This window comes from Colius striatus, chromosome 2, assembly GCF_028858725.1.
Source record: "Colius striatus isolate bColStr4 chromosome 2, bColStr4.1.hap1, whole genome shotgun sequence".
NCBI classification, from domain to species: domain Eukaryota; kingdom Metazoa; phylum Chordata; class Aves; order Coliiformes; family Coliidae; genus Colius; species Colius striatus.
In genome coordinates this window covers 88,641,464-88,656,604 of record NC_084760.1, presented here as the reverse complement: position 1 = coordinate 88,656,604, position 15,141 = coordinate 88,641,464, and the positions used below count along the sequence as shown (strand labels likewise).

Genomic DNA, 15,141 nt, shown 5'->3' with positions numbered 1-15,141 from the left:
AGAGTTACTTGTTCAAGCATTTCCCAGTTAGAAATATAGCATGGCTGAGGATTTTAAGTGTTAATGGGTATTTTCTTTACTTTTACTCTTTGCTCTTCCAATAACTTGAAATAAGAGCACTTGGCTTATCTACAGAGTTTCGTGCCCTCTGCTTGTAGAGAATTATAATTGCGGGAACTAATGGCTATTTTTCTTTTTCCTGTCTGTTTGTTTGTAATTAAGGAGGGAGGAAGAAGTAAGAGTCATCGGTATTGGCCTAAACTGGGCTCTAAGCACAGCTCAGCCACTTATGGGAAGTTCAAGGTGACCACTAAGTTCCGCACAGACTCCGGCTGCTACGCGACAACTGGTCTGAAAGTCAAGCATCTACTATCTGGACAAGAGAGGACGGTGTGGCATTTGCAGTATACTGACTGGCCAGACCACGGGTGTCCAGAAGAAGTGCAAGGCTTTTTATGTAAGATTTGCTTAACCTGCCTGATGAAATACACTGAGAAAAAGGTTGCTCACTCTGGGTTCAGTTCACTGCACCAAGTTACAGCTGGGATTGATGTTAAATGGTTATTGCTGTGGCAGACAAAGGCCTCGACTAGTTGTACTTTGCTGCCATTTGGAGAAAAAAAAAAAGTGGGATTTGAGAGGCAGGAGCTAAGGTGATTGAGCATTTTGGTCCTGAAAGACCTGACAGAACAGGAGGAAAAATCAGAGGCAGCAGCAGTGCTAAAGACTGGGGAGATTTTCAATAATAGGATACCTCTGCTGGCTGATCTGTCAGTGTAAGTTATTGCCACTTCCCAGCTACCTAATGAGTGTGGGAGATACTAGGCTGCACACAAATGTGATTAGAGAGGCCTGGGTGAGAGAGGTTCAGATGGCGGTGAAATACAGCATAACTCCTAGTTTCATAGGAGGCTCTTGTTGCTCACAGTCAGCATTTAGTAGTCCAGAGGCATCGGACTTGTTGCAAAAGAGCAGAAAGCTCCATCGCGGATGCAGCAAGTCTGAACTCACTGTTACTCCTCTAACCACGCATAGCCGGGCACTGCTAAGGGCCTCCCTGATTAAACATGGTCCTGGTTCCTGCATGTCTGAAAATAGAGCCGTTACATTCATCTGTAATGACTTGTTAATGCTTCCTACTTCTTACCAAGTAATAAAGGCTGCCATATTAGGCCATAGGAATTCAGACATCATTTAAGTAAAGCCACATGTCTAGTACTACAGTAGAGCATGATGCAGAGGTCTTTAAGCTACTGCTAAAGGAGTCTGTACGTGGTGCACTGCTGTGTTGGAGATGCCTGAGCACCATAGCTCTGTTGCAGCAAAGTCATCTCTCAGCAATGTCTGTTAATTCCACTTCATTCTTGACACAGGTACGGTCCTTTAGTGATCCACTCTCTTTCATATGGTATATGGTTGACATAAACAGCATTTACAGAGCATTCCCAACTCTGTCACCAGAGCAGAAAATAAAAATGACCTTTCAGCTTTGGCAAAGGAGTGCCACAGGGTCTGTCTTTAAGGCAAAGCTATTGCCCAGTTCGTAGTTTGTGTCGTACTTTGTTTCTCCTACCAAGCCCTTTAGCTGTGGTTGGGCATGGCAGTAATTGGGACCTGATTGTCCCCATTTCCCCGTCCTGTTGTTTGCCACCATGTGCAGTCCCGGTTGACTGTATGCATTAGCATGCAGCTTTTCTGATGTTGGTAAGGGCCCAAGGCACAGCCTGCTGCTCTCAGAAGAACTGCTCAGGCTGTAGAGCTGTGACACCAAGAGTCAGGCAGCAGAGTTCAGCTCAGACCTCACTTCACACTCTGTTGGGAAGCTAAGTATGCGTCTTGGCTATGTCTTTCTGGGGAGGTCCATCGTCTTTGGATGCATCTAAGCTATACTGGAACAATGGTTAGAGGTCAGAGTTGGAGTTTATGAAGTTTATGATGTGTTTAATCAGGTGAGCCTGCAGTATATAAGGTTCTCTGTGTGTTTGGACGGTGGAATGCATTGAATAACACTAGGACAGCCACACAAGACAACTGTTCCTGAGTCACACACTTTCTAGAAGTGGCTTCAGGGAAAACAGAGACCCGTGAGCTCCCAGAAAGGCTCATAGCTGTTGAGAAACAAACCTTGAGCAGAGAGGGGGGTGACATTTTGTCTCCAGAAGGAGAAGGGAGGGAGGACGAAACAGGGCAGATGGATGCTCGCTTGCTATCTGATACTGGCTTTAACAGGCAGTAGTTTCAATGAGACTTATCTACTGGTTTTATCCCAGCCTCTTAATGGCAGGAATTCTTGAGAGTAATATCTAGAATGATCTGCTCAGGGTACCTGGGGACTTGCAAAGGGGAAACCAGAATTTACTTTTTAAAAAGAACTGTTAAATTAAAGGAGTAGACTCCCAAGTAGTAGTTGACACCCAGCTGGTACTTCCTGGATTCAGTGCTGTTCTCTGCACCTTGGCCAAAACAACTACTATGCTGTGAAAAACACAACTTAATTGCCACTTCGACAAAGAATGTCTTTGCCATAATCTTCCATTCCCCAGGTTTTTTACATGTAGACATAGCTGTTTTCCAACCTCTCCTGCATTTTATCTTGCAGCTTACTTGGAGGAGATCCAGTCAGTGCGTCGCCACACCAACAGCGTCCTGGACAGCAGCAACAACTGCAACCCTCCCATCGTGGTTCACTGCAGCGCAGGGGTGGGAAGGACCGGGGTGGTCATCCTGACAGAACTAATGATTGGGTGCCTGGAGCACAACGAAGTAAGTCAACTTCTTTCTCAAGACAAGCCTCGTGCTCTTTCCTTGGCTGATGAGCTACATTTCTGCAGTTAAAAGTGCTTGCTTTCCTCTCAGCTTTGTGAGACAAGGGCCTTAAATGCAACAGGCAGAGATTTCCCATTGCAGGTTACTTGTAGTGTTCTGTTGAGTTGATACCATGCATTTTTTTCCTTTTTAACATTTGTTTTGTTTTTTAACATTTGTTATGTTCAAAATCAGGGCTTTTTTCTCTCTTTTAATAATTTAATCTCATTCATACCTGTATTTAATTAACAGAGTACAGACAATGTGTTTACAGGGGCTGCCTGGGAGAGGCTGGAAAATAATGTCAACTTCCTTGCTCTTTATAGTTAAAAGTTTTCTGCTCTTTAAATCCACTCCTTGGGCTTCCTCCTGTCTCTTGTACTGTTTCCAGTCTCGTCTGGAACGAAACTTTGCTGTGTCATAGGAAAAAAAGGTGTGTGTACGATGGGGAATAGGGCTTTAGGAACTGTAGCCAATATGACAAGACTAGTAATACAGTCTGGAGTTAAGCATCAGCAGAGTAACTATGCAGAGCAACTTGATTTTTGTGTGCATCCTGTGTTGCTGGGGGACTGTCCAGGAAGAACATCACATCTTAAATAACAATGTACCACACAGTTTCCACATGGCAGCTGTTCCAACTGGGTATTTTTGTTGCCAAAGAAACTCCTTGAAGACCAAAACCTCTTGTAGAGATAAGAATACAGCAAGAGTGACAAATAGTCACGTGTAATCTGCCCCTCCCATTAGTCATCCACTGGATGAGTTGCTTGAAATTCAGGGAGGACTGGATGTATGCACCTGAAGTGCTCATCTACTCTGTGTTACCGTAGAGGACTTAGAGATTGGAGCCTTTCTGTGCAAGGCATAATGCAAAGTGCATCTTTCTAGCCCATTCAAAAATGGGAGTCCTAAAGCAAGCAAGCACGGGTGCACTTTCTTCTCCATCGTTATTTTTCAAACAGTTTATACAAGAGGTATGTTTTTTTTGTTGCCTGCTCTGTTATCCCACTCCAGCAGCTCGTCATTTGTTCTTTAGTTACAAGATCAGAGATCCTGGGCTCAGTTCAGCTCAGATGAACCTCCTCCAACTCTTGTGGAGCCTCACTAGAGGTGAAGCTGACCTATAGATGTGTGTCACAATTTCCAGTTTTTTTCCCATTTCCTTTTTAATTGGGGTTGGGGTAGGTGGGGGAGGAAAAGGAAGAAGGAGCTGGCCTGAACAGAAAGGACCCACAGGAGGTATGTGCTTTGGGAATACTACACCTTCCTGTGCCAATTGCTGTTCAGTAACTGCTCATGTGTGAGGCAATGGCACTTACTCTTGAGCAGACTGCTTGGCTTCTTTCCTTGCACATCTGAGCATGGGAGTGAACCTTGACATTCAGAAGAATTCTCATCAACTTCAGTAGGGGCTGATGGTAGTGCTCAATAATAAGGGCTTTCTCTGATGTCCCTTAATTAAAGCATCCTTTTGTCTTGATTAATGGTGAAAATCGCCATTAATATTAAAGACAATTTTTCCTTAGGGGTTTTGTTGCTCTAGATTGTACTGAGTTGAAATCTTTGGTTTGTTAAAACCTAATCAAAAAAAAAGGAGTAAAATTCTTGCCAATATGTTTTCAGTTTGTGACAGAACCTGTGTGCTGCATAGAGAGGGTTCCTTTTCGTGCAGCAGTTTTACTGGTTTATTTGGAAGTAGGATTAATTAGGGGTTGGTTTTTTTCTGAGTATGAAATGACATTACTTTTCATGTAGTAATGTAATGTTCCTAATGTAGTCTTAGGAATCACTTGATTCCCGTAGAAGTGTCCTTGTAAGCAGCTATATTAATGTTAACATTTTAGCAGTAAAGGAAAAAAAAAGGAGAGGTATGTTGAAAATCCGAATACTGTCTTGGAACATCTGCAGCAGTGCTGGAACTAAAACGAGAACTCTTTGAGTCTAAGGTTTCAAGTGTAGGTAAAAAAGCCACGTTTAATCAAATCCTGTACAGCTTCAGTCACCCTGGCTTCTGGGCAATTGCTGGTCGAGTCTAAAGCTGTGTATCTCGTATCAAGTTTCAGTAACTTGCTGCATGGTAAGTAATATGTCACATCATGACATCCTCACTGCTGTAGACATGTAGAACAAGTAATTGAGATCCCGCTGTACCAACTTGTAATTCAAACTTAGCACTGGGACGTTAACTCATGATTACAGTGCGTTCTCATAGGGGAGAGTCAGGGATGAGTAGCATCTTTGTTTATTCTTTTTGCAAACACCACCTTAGCAAAGCACTGCCTGTCTCATTTTTTTTTGACCCAGACGTTGTGCTGAAGGTGAGTTATCTGGAATAAAATGCTAAGTGGACTACAAATAGGGAGGTCCAGTAGGCAGGGTGGGCTTTTCTTTCACTCCTGAGATAAGTCAAAGCCTAATCTGTTTTGATGAGGTGCACGGATCCCTGTGTCCCCAGTAAAAATCAACAAGAGCTGTCAAGCACGGAACTGCTGAGAGAGGAAGGTGGTGTGCAGGTGGAAGCTGGCCTGCATTTCTGTTTCAGTTGCTCAAGTGAGATCAGGTTGTGTGTGGCTCTGCTCAGCAAGGACCGCGTGGCTTTCAGAAGCATCTGAGTCAGCGGGGAGGCTTTCGCTGAGTTAACTGGAAGGAGCTTAAGCTTTCCTTTGCACCTGGTTGACAGTAACTTGACATTGCTCATCGCAAATCTTTACCCTTGTCCCTGGTAGAATGCATTCAGCCTTGTTGTCGAAAGTGATAGCCTGTGGCTTAGGGCTTGTATACCTGGTATGGAGATTGTTGAGGTTTTTAGTGGTGGAAATGGATTTTCAGTGTGATTTTTCTTTTAAACTTCCCAGAACTTCCAGTGTGCATGGAAGCAGACTGTGCTCAGCTGCACCTGAGAAAGTTAGCAGCAATCTTAGTTTCTCTGTGTGTCCAGGCATTGTGTTTGTAATGTTTTGCATCTCAGCCAAAAGACTTGCTAGGTTCTTTCTTGTATTTCTGGAATAGCAACCTGGTGTTATAAAGTGTAGTTTGTCTTCCCTGGTAGAGTAACTGTTCTTCAGTTTTCTATCTCAAACTGCATTAACAGTTTCCTGAAGAATAGCATCTACCTAGGTGCTTGCATTTACGGCTGCCATAGAAAATGTGTATCCTCATCTTGGGCCACATTACACACTCCTTGAATTTGAGCTTGGCAGGCTTGAGCTTCATGGCTCAATGACTTCTGAATAGCTCCTTGTGTACCTGTTGTAACAGATAAAACACAATAACATCATAGGCTTATGCTCCCTAAATGCCAGAGGTATGGTGGTAACACCTGATGAAATTTGCAGTAATTTTTGACTCTCTACCTCATGGACCTGCCTTTTTCACAGCTCACTTGTTTTCATTCAGAGCATTCATTGTAGGGTGCTGTGCCCCAGTGTGCTCAGTGGGGTTAGGAATGTACTTTAACAGTGGATCTCCTGATTTATCTCCACTTATTGGGCTTTAGTTCTTGTTGCAGAGCATTTTCAGGGCACACGGATGCTGGAAGGTGCCCTCTTGGCAAACAGCTAATGTGTCCCAGCTGCTAGCAGACATTGAGTAGATAACAACAGAGCAATGCTGGCCTGAAGCCTTTAAAACATGTATTGTGGATGCTGGGTACTCGCTTCTCTTTACAGCTGGTTTTCTGCTCGGGTGTTCTTTACCAGCATAGACTTGGCTGCAGGAGGTCGGGTATCGGAGGCTCTGGATGCTGACAGTGACCTCCCTTCTTTTTAGTGGAAGGATCAGTGTATTTGTTTACACTTTTAAATTTTGTCTAAGGAACCTTTGTTATTACGATCCTGATGCCTGCTTGGTGTTTGAAAAATCTCTCCGATCCCGCCTTCTATGAATAAGTTGGATCAGAGTGCAGCATGCAAGTGGCCGTGTGGCCTGCCAATGCACTCCACAATGGAGTCTAACTGAGCTGTGATCTTGATTGTTTTGTACTAGACCTTCCTGATATATATAGCCTTTAATCTGAGATAATACAATATATTGGGTTTATTTTATTGAGTTGAAAAGGGGTATGTTGAAGCAGAAAAAAACTTGTAAGAGAAGCAGCCCTTTGTTGTGCATTCATCTGATGATACACTGAGAGGTAATTGGTGGCACACAACTGGAAGGCAAGTCTTTGGTCATTCTGCCCATTTACATCAGTCCAGAAATTCCCATCAGCTGTAGTAGGGAAAGCACTGGATGTGCAGTGCTCTAATGCTCCTTGAAATGAAAGTTGGTGGGGAAGAATACCCCAAACCTTAGTATTTCACTACAGTTGGTGACTATTCATTACATTATGTAACTAATACAGCTCCCTGTGTCGTAGAACTGATATTTGAGACAACGATTGCTTGATTTAATGAACCTACATCCTTACGCTTTTTGGGTTTTTTTTTGTCCCCTTTGCTTTACAGAAAGTGGACGTTCCTGTGATGCTGAGACACCTGCGGGAGCAGAGAATGTTCATGATCCAGACCATAGCACAGTACAACTTTGTCTATCAAGTGCTCATCCAGTTTCTGCAAAACTCCAGACTTATTTAATCTTTTCAAACATCCCAGACCCAGCCTTGGGGATCTGACTGAACCTTACTGATGAACAAGGGGAACTGCCTTGGCAACGCTGTGTGCATATATTGCACTTTTTACAGTTGTCCTGAAAGTAAGGAATGATTGTTCTTTACAAGAGTCTCCCGTGGATTATTTTATACAAGATATAATTTATTTTTTGTGGAATAATTTGTGAATTACTTTAATAACTTGTAAAACTTATAGTGACCTTCAAATTGAACCACATTTGACATGACCGGTCTGCATTGTAACATGTCCATAGAGAGAGCAATCCTTTGTAAAGGTAGTTTATTGGCTTTTACTTTGCTACGCAGCTCCTGAAATGAACGGCTGTTTGGCAGCGGGCTTTTGTTCTCACCTTAAGAACGTTTTGGACCCAAATATGTGGCTTCTGTGGTAAAAACAAGACCTGCTACATGACAGCTACAGCTCTGTATGAGTGGAAGCTGAGGGGACACAGTCCTGGAGCAGAGATCTAAGCCTCTGCACATGCAGCAAGACACATTGCAGAGGGCTCAAACACAGGACCTTGTGAGGGCAGAGAGTTTTGGGTGCTAAACTGTTTGAATTCCACAAGAATGATAGTTTTAGACGAGTCCTTGAAAAAAGCGATACTGGATCTTTTAAACGAGGCCTTTGCCACTGTCTGCAGCTTTTGCAGGATCCGTAGGAGCTGAAGCGGTGCAGGGTGAAGTGCAGTGACCCAGAGCAGGAAGTGAACGGTGACTGTGGAATTTCAACTAAAGGCAGCTGAAAAAACCCTCAAATCATGCATCTTCTCACAAATTACACTGAAAGTTTTATTGCCTTGAGGCTCACTTCCTGTAGAAAAGCAATCTCATTTAAGTTGGGCATCTCCAGTTGCTTTAGTTTTTTACATGTGAACTGTTGCCTTCAGCGCTCTAATCATTTTGCTTTCTAGTCATTCGAACTTTTGTCAAAACGATCATTATCCTTTCCTCCCTATCTGAGATCTTCAGATAGTGACCCTGGAGAGCTTTAGCACAGAATCTGCCTTCATTCTTTCCCTATTGGTGTCTTGTGGTTGGTGAACATTAGGAGCAGTCTTCCTTTCAGTATTTGGAAACTTCACTTTGTTAGGGTGGATTTTGTATTGAATTGCACAGGTCATCTCTTTTCTCTGGTCACTTTGGATTTTTCCTTCTATTTATTATTACTATTTTATCCTGGTAGTGTTCAGGGATTCCAGTCAGGATTAGAAAGATGATGGATAAATGTGTAAAGGAGAAGCCTGAGATTTACAATCAGAACAGAAAAGGGAAACAAACCTCTTCCCACTGGATAACTAGGGCAGAGATTCTTAACTGGCTTGCCCTCGGCCAACAGTGAAATTCAACAGAGCTAAGGAAAAAACACATATGTCCTGTAAGTATCTCAACAGAATAAAGATTCTCAGATACTCAGAGAATTACCTCTCTTCCTCATCCTCTGCCTCCTCAGCATTGGCTAGCTGTTTCGCACAACTTAGTGAATATCCCTTCCTCCAAAGTGTTTATTTCACTGGAGTAAATCTCCTTTTGAATCGCCCTGCGGTGTGAGACCTGGAGCGTTTACTTACGGGTACTTAGAAGCGATAATAATTGCACCTTTAAAAAAGAAACAACAGAAAAAGAAAACAAAAAAGCTTTAGCAAGTTGTGCTGAGACTCCCACTCTGTTATTTCTGGTGTCAGATGGGAACTTTCTGCACTGAGGTTGCTCCCCTTCTCAGCTGGCTCCTCTTCCCACTCTGTGCATGGCGATCAGGCTGGAGAGGAGCCAGAGAGGTCTCTGCTCCCAGTCTTGCTCCCCTCAGGGCTACCTTTAAAGTTAGATAGGCTTGCCCAGGGTCACCTCAGGTTCCAGGGATCTCACAGCCTCTCAGGTACGTGATGCAATGGAGTTACCCTGTCATGGTGACATCCTCTTCCTTCTTATCCCTTTCCCAGATAAACATAATCTTGTTGTCGCATCGTTGCTTTTCCATCGCATCCCCACCTCAAACCCCTGGTCAGCGTGCAAAAGCCTAAGTCTACTGGCACCCTCAACTTCAGCCCTAAGAGGGGCCCTACTTTTCAGTAGCTTCAGCTCCCACTGATGCTAAGGCTCCATACCAGAATGTTGCTTAAATAGCTGTGTGGTGTTGATCTGGGGCTCTGCAATACAGGCCTAACAATGTGACAAGGGTTCTGGTGGGGACATCTAGCTACCTACAAGTGGTGAGAAGCTACTTAGCTGTAATATCTTGACCACATTCCTTTTCAGGGATCAGTTGAGTTTTCAGTCAACTTTAGTTTTCCTCTAGTTTCTCCTGCCAATGCCAACATATCTCTTGTTAAATTAGCAGCAACCATTTAAAGTCTTTTCAGCAGCATCTGCATGGTAATTGCACAGAGATGCTTTATATCTGGGAAACAAGCCAAGGAATAAACCTTGAAGCAAAGTGTATTAAATTAGTTATCTCGTTATAACTTTTTGAATAATTTCCTAATGATGAATTAAGTTTGAACTCAGAGCTGTCAGGTCCCATTGCTCTACTTGGATGTGAGAAGTAGAAAATCAGGAGGGAAAAGAATCTGTTCCTGTGTCTTATTATTCAGCTGCTCTTGGCTGAAACGTATCCCTCTGTTTTTACAGTGAGCACAGGAAAGTTAATGCATAAGAGAAATGTAAAGGGCTGTGTTTGAAAGGAAGAAAATTAGGCAAATGGTTTTTATGCAAAGATGCATCATAGGTGTCTTAGAAAAATATTAATTATGAAATGGCACCAAAAATCCTTTCCAAATTAAGTCAGTGCCTATTAATGAGCCAAGTAAGTGGCCGCATAATAAACAGTCATTTCCAATTAACTCCCACCGTGGCTGGTATGGGAGGCAGAGGCCAACGTGACTCAGTTTTTCCCTTTCATTGTCAAAGAACAGCAATTTTAAACTTTTCCTTTCATCTGACTTCAACGTATTTTTTCCTGCTAGATTTTATCTTGGCTAGATCTGCTAATATAATCAGTGAATTGGGCTGGTGCATGCCTTCAGAGGTTCCCTTCCACCCCAGCTTGCCACCTAACCTCAGCATGCCCGTGTTTTATGACCAAAATGTGATACAGTTTTGTAGGGGAAAAACTGAACCATCTCACTTTGAACCTGTCGTAGTTTTATCAGAACAAAACTGCTTGGGCAGTGTTTCCTAACCTTTAGGGAGTGACAGGAAAATGCATTTTGAATCCAGTTTTATTAGTCATAGCAAGGAACGAATGCATGAGACTTGAAGCATGAGGCGCTCATGCTCCTGGACTCCTTCTCGGGGACAGCTGGGAGTGGGTGAGTCACACTGGGGAAATCTATGGTGCACGTCTTCCTTTTGGGGCACTCTTAGTATTTATAACACCCTTTTCTTTTTTTCATTCAAGTCTTACCAATGATAACATTGAGGTTGCCAGCTCCAAATTTTTAGCTAAGGTTCCAGTCTGAGCATTTCATGCCTAATGTTGTCCCATCAGGGATGACGGAGGTGACTGCTGAGTTCTGCTGCTCAGAGCTGCAAGTGGCCCGTTTCCAGCCTCCTCGGTCTGCACTGGTGGACATCAGTTCCTTCTTGTTACAGCTGCTCCACAGGCCCTGCTTTGGCACCTCTAGTCCTTTTTACCCCAAGGGACGATGAACCCAGACTTTCTCCTATGTAGGTATACAGGGACCCTAAATGATCAGCCTTACCACAAATAACATTCTTCTTCTCTGGAGGTTTCCAAAACCACCTGGACGTGTTCCTGTGTGACTTGAGGTGAACCTGCTTTACCAGGGGGTTGGAATGGATGATCTCTAGAGGTCCCTTCCAACCTCTCCCATTCTATAATTTTATGAAGTACTTTTTCCCTGAACTAGTTTCAGATGGCAGGAGATACAGCTGTGGGAAGTTACTCAACCTATTGCTAATGCTGTCCTTTATAAAAAAGTATACTGAAGGACATTTCCGTTCCACTTATTTAAATCAGTTGCCTCAGCTACTAGTAGTATTACATTTTATTAAGTATTTGCATGACTTTTTTTTAATTACTTTTTTGTCAACAGTCAGAAATGCAAATGGCAAAGCATAGGCTGCAAAAGAGTAAGTCTCAGTGCTTCAATTAATTTTTTGATCCAATATGTGCTGTCTGTATAGCCCACAAGTGACTCTTAAAGTAAATGGTGATGGACGATCTTGCACAGGGATGTAGGACACATATATGTGGGGAAAATGCAGCAGCTCCTGCCCATGCTGCATTCTCAACACCTGCTTTGCCACTGGTCTCCTGGGAGGAGGTGACAACTGAAGTAGCTATTGTCAGTCTTGCTAACAGTTGCTGAGCCTTGTGCTTCCCAAAGCAGAGGCATCAGCATGGCTGACGCCTCCTGCAGCAGCTTGTGTCCCCCTTTTGGAGGTCAGAGTTAAATTTTGCTGCTTGTCTTGGAGGAAAGGAATGCTTCACAGCCAGAGCACGATGGTGGCACCCGTGCTCCCTGCATGAAATGAAGGATGCATCATGTTGGAGGAGCAAATACCACAACTGACCTTGAAACAGAAGCCCTGCACAGAAACATTTGGCCACATCTCTACAAAAAAGGGCAGAGCTCTGCTGATGTATATAGTGTCAAGTCAGGTAGAGTCTGAAGAAGGGTTTTCATGCCAAGGAGAGAAAGATTGCAAGTCCAACCCCAACCCCCAAGGCAATTGTCCCCAGTTGGTTCTTAGCCTCCTGGAGGGTTTTTCTTGTAGGATCTGGTGCTATGGGAAGCAGAGCTGCCATCTGAGTCTTCAGAGAGGACATTCTGCATGCAGGTGCATGCAGCCTTGGCTTGCAGGGACAGTGATGCAAGGAAGGGAAGGGCTGGCTGTTAGGCACACAACAGAAGGTGGAGGTCTTAACCATAGGTAACCTGTTCTTAGATTGTGAAACAAAGCATTTAATCCACAGGTCAAAAATAGCAGTTTTTATATAAATATCTTAAGTAAATAAGTTTTGTCAGTGTTTTTAGACCTGACTCCAGGTCTGTTCGTGCCTCTCAGCCTGTTTCCTGCTGGTGTTTCTTTGAAGCTTTATTGCCTGAGAGTGGCTCCACATGCAACAAGAGCAGGACTTTGCCTTTACCTCTGACTTCCAATTCACCCTCTAAAATAGCAGCTTTCACTGAAGAATCCCAGCACTATTTCACAGCAAGGGAAAGACTAGTTCTTAAGCTGATCCCTGAAACATATAGCGCTGAACCGTTTCGCTCCTCCAAATCACTGGGGTAAGGACTTGATGGGTGTTGGGGACATTCAGCTTTCATTCATTTTGGGGGCAGCACTCCCCAATTAGGCAGGCAGAGGAAGAAATAAAAGAGAAAGGCTTCCCATAAACTACTTCCATGGCGCCTGCCATGGTCACCATGGTGACCAGCCTTGGTCACCCCATCTTGGCCAGGAGGGTGCTCAGCCCCTCCAGCACCCCTGGCCACCGTCCTTTAGGGACACCTGAAAGTGAAGGTTACATCCCGCTCACGGTGTTTGAGAGCTGCTGCCCAGGCATCCAGCTTCCAGGCATCGCCTTACCTTTTCTTTAGAACCCACTGCTCCCTCTGGCCTTCGCAACGTCCTGTGGTGGGGAGTTCCACAACTTAATTATACATTATGATGTCTGTAAGAACTTCCTTTTTGTCTATGTTAAAAAAGTATTTTCTTGCTGCTATTCAGTCTTTAAAACAGTCTTTAGTGTCAGAAACATTGCTAACAGGGTGTTCATCCTGTTGAGTTTGCTCTGTATGGGAAGGATGTTTTCCTCATTACTAAAGTACCTTTCTGTGGCTATTTTACAATGGAAAAAAAGTTTACACATGCAGATGACTGTAATACTCCCACACATAACTGTGTGGGACACGTGTTAAAGGTTATAACCTGCTTAAGATTTATGTCACTGGATTTCACTGTCCTGTTTTACTTCAGTATTTTGATGCTGCCTGTGTTACTTGTTCTGTAACTCCGTACGTGACAGTTTAGCACAAGACTGTGACTCAAATCTCACCCCCTCACTGTACATACACAGTCTGGAGAGAAACAAGATGTCGGTTACATGCCCTTCCTGCCCCCCACTCCCTCGTGTTAGGGCTGAGCAGCAGAACTGGCCTCTGCCACTGACAGCCTTTAAAGAAAAAAAAATCTATGCATGCTATTTTATATTCTAATGTATTATTCTTATCAGTACATAAGCTTATGCTTGTCAGTTTTATCTTGTGTATAGAACTGATTACTTTTGACAGTATTTTTGCACTGTTTCTTTTCTTTCTCTTTTTATAAAGTTCTATTCAGCATTAATTGACTGCAATAATTTTTTTACCCCATTCACTGCCTTTGTGTAAATAGGTTCTTGTATGCTTTTGCAAATATGAGAATGTCTCCAGTCACTTAAGGTTTTTTGGTAAGGCTGTCCTTCATGTTCACAGTATACAATAAACCCCAATTCTTTTTTTCAAGGAAAAAAAACTCTGTTGTGCTCTTTCCTGTATCAGCTCCAGGTTTTGTAACTACAGCTACTGTGCTGGTATCAGTTTCCCACATTAAACTGAGGGGTGCAGCCAGGGCCCCAGCGAGCTCTGAAGAACCCTCTGTAAACAGTCATCCTGGTCTCCCTGTTGCCACCTTCTTTAGTGCTGAAGCAGAGTCTGGGCTCTGTCCAGCCTTTCTGAAATGAAGGTGCTCTTTCCCCAGACAAGGGTCTATTTGACAAGGAAAAAATAAAGTCAGTTGGTGCCCTCTTCCCCAGTTTGGCTGCAGGGCAGCAGCCCCCGTTTTCTGCAACCATAAGCTCTGGTGCAGAGTTGTGTGGTGCGGCAACAGGTGCTGGCTGGACAGCACTGAAGGCTGTCAGGAAAATGAGCACACAGCAGTTCGATTTTCACTGCAGTGCTTTCAAGAAAGAAAGTGAGATGCAGTTCTTAATGGTGATGTGGTCCCTGTTGTCATGCTTGACAAGCTGTGAAAGCAATTAAGGAAGGGGCAGGTACTTGTACTGTGCAACATGTTTTGGTACTAGAAGTGCACAGCCACATGCTCTCTCCTCTTCCTTTCATAGAATCACAGAATGGCAGGAGGTGGAAGGGACCTTGAGATATCATCTAGTCCAACGGCCCTTTCCCATCTCTAAAAGCAAACTCATGACAGTGATTGAAATGAGGAGAAAAAAAACCCCAAACAGGCAGAAAAAGCAACGTCCTGGATTTTTAACTCAGAAAACATTCTTGTTCCTCTATTATTAATAGAATAGTTTTAATCCATTGGAGGCCAAGGCATGGCTCTAAGGAAACATCATCTCTCTGCTGCAATAAACTCACTTTTCACTTGTAACAGGGCTTAAACAGCCCTAAGCTGCACCGTTCCTGCTTGGTGCCAGCCTCGGAGCTCCGAAGGAGGGGCTGGGCCGGCACGCTCTGCAGGAGAGGCGCCGAGCTCCAGCTCCTCCCCCTGCTGCATCCAGCCTTCACCCTGCTCCGGGAGCGGCCAGGGGCCGGGCTTTCCTGCACAAGGCACAGAACTCATCACACCCCCTTCCCGTTTCTCTCTGCTAAACCCCTGCGAACAAAAAAAACAACGTGAGTAAAGAGGAATTAGCTGTGCTATAACCACAGCAACAAAAAAGTACAGCTTTGGCTAATTAATTTGTTGGATTATACGAAACAACTTGGGCAAAAGTTCCTGTCACAAACCTCTTGCACCCATGCAAGTGT

General features: G+C 43.8%; 1 protein-coding gene across 2 annotated transcripts in view; it reads left to right on the top strand.

Annotated features, from left to right (window-relative positions):
• Nucleotides 1–13,900, top strand: part of PTPN14 (protein tyrosine phosphatase non-receptor type 14) — a 118,787-nt gene extending 104,887 nt beyond the window's left edge. For both annotated transcript variants that reach the window (XM_061991420.1, XM_061991421.1), the window contains exons 17-19: nucleotides 223–457; nucleotides 2,600–2,763; nucleotides 7,254–13,900. In XM_061991420.1, coding sequence (XP_061847404.1) covers nucleotides 223–457; nucleotides 2,600–2,763; nucleotides 7,254–7,382 — 528 coding nt within the window. In that variant the 3' untranslated portion in view covers nucleotides 7,383–13,900. The remainder of the gene's footprint in view (nucleotides 1–222; nucleotides 458–2,599; nucleotides 2,764–7,253) is intronic.
• The last annotated feature ends 1,241 nt before the right edge of the window (nucleotides 13,901–15,141 follow it).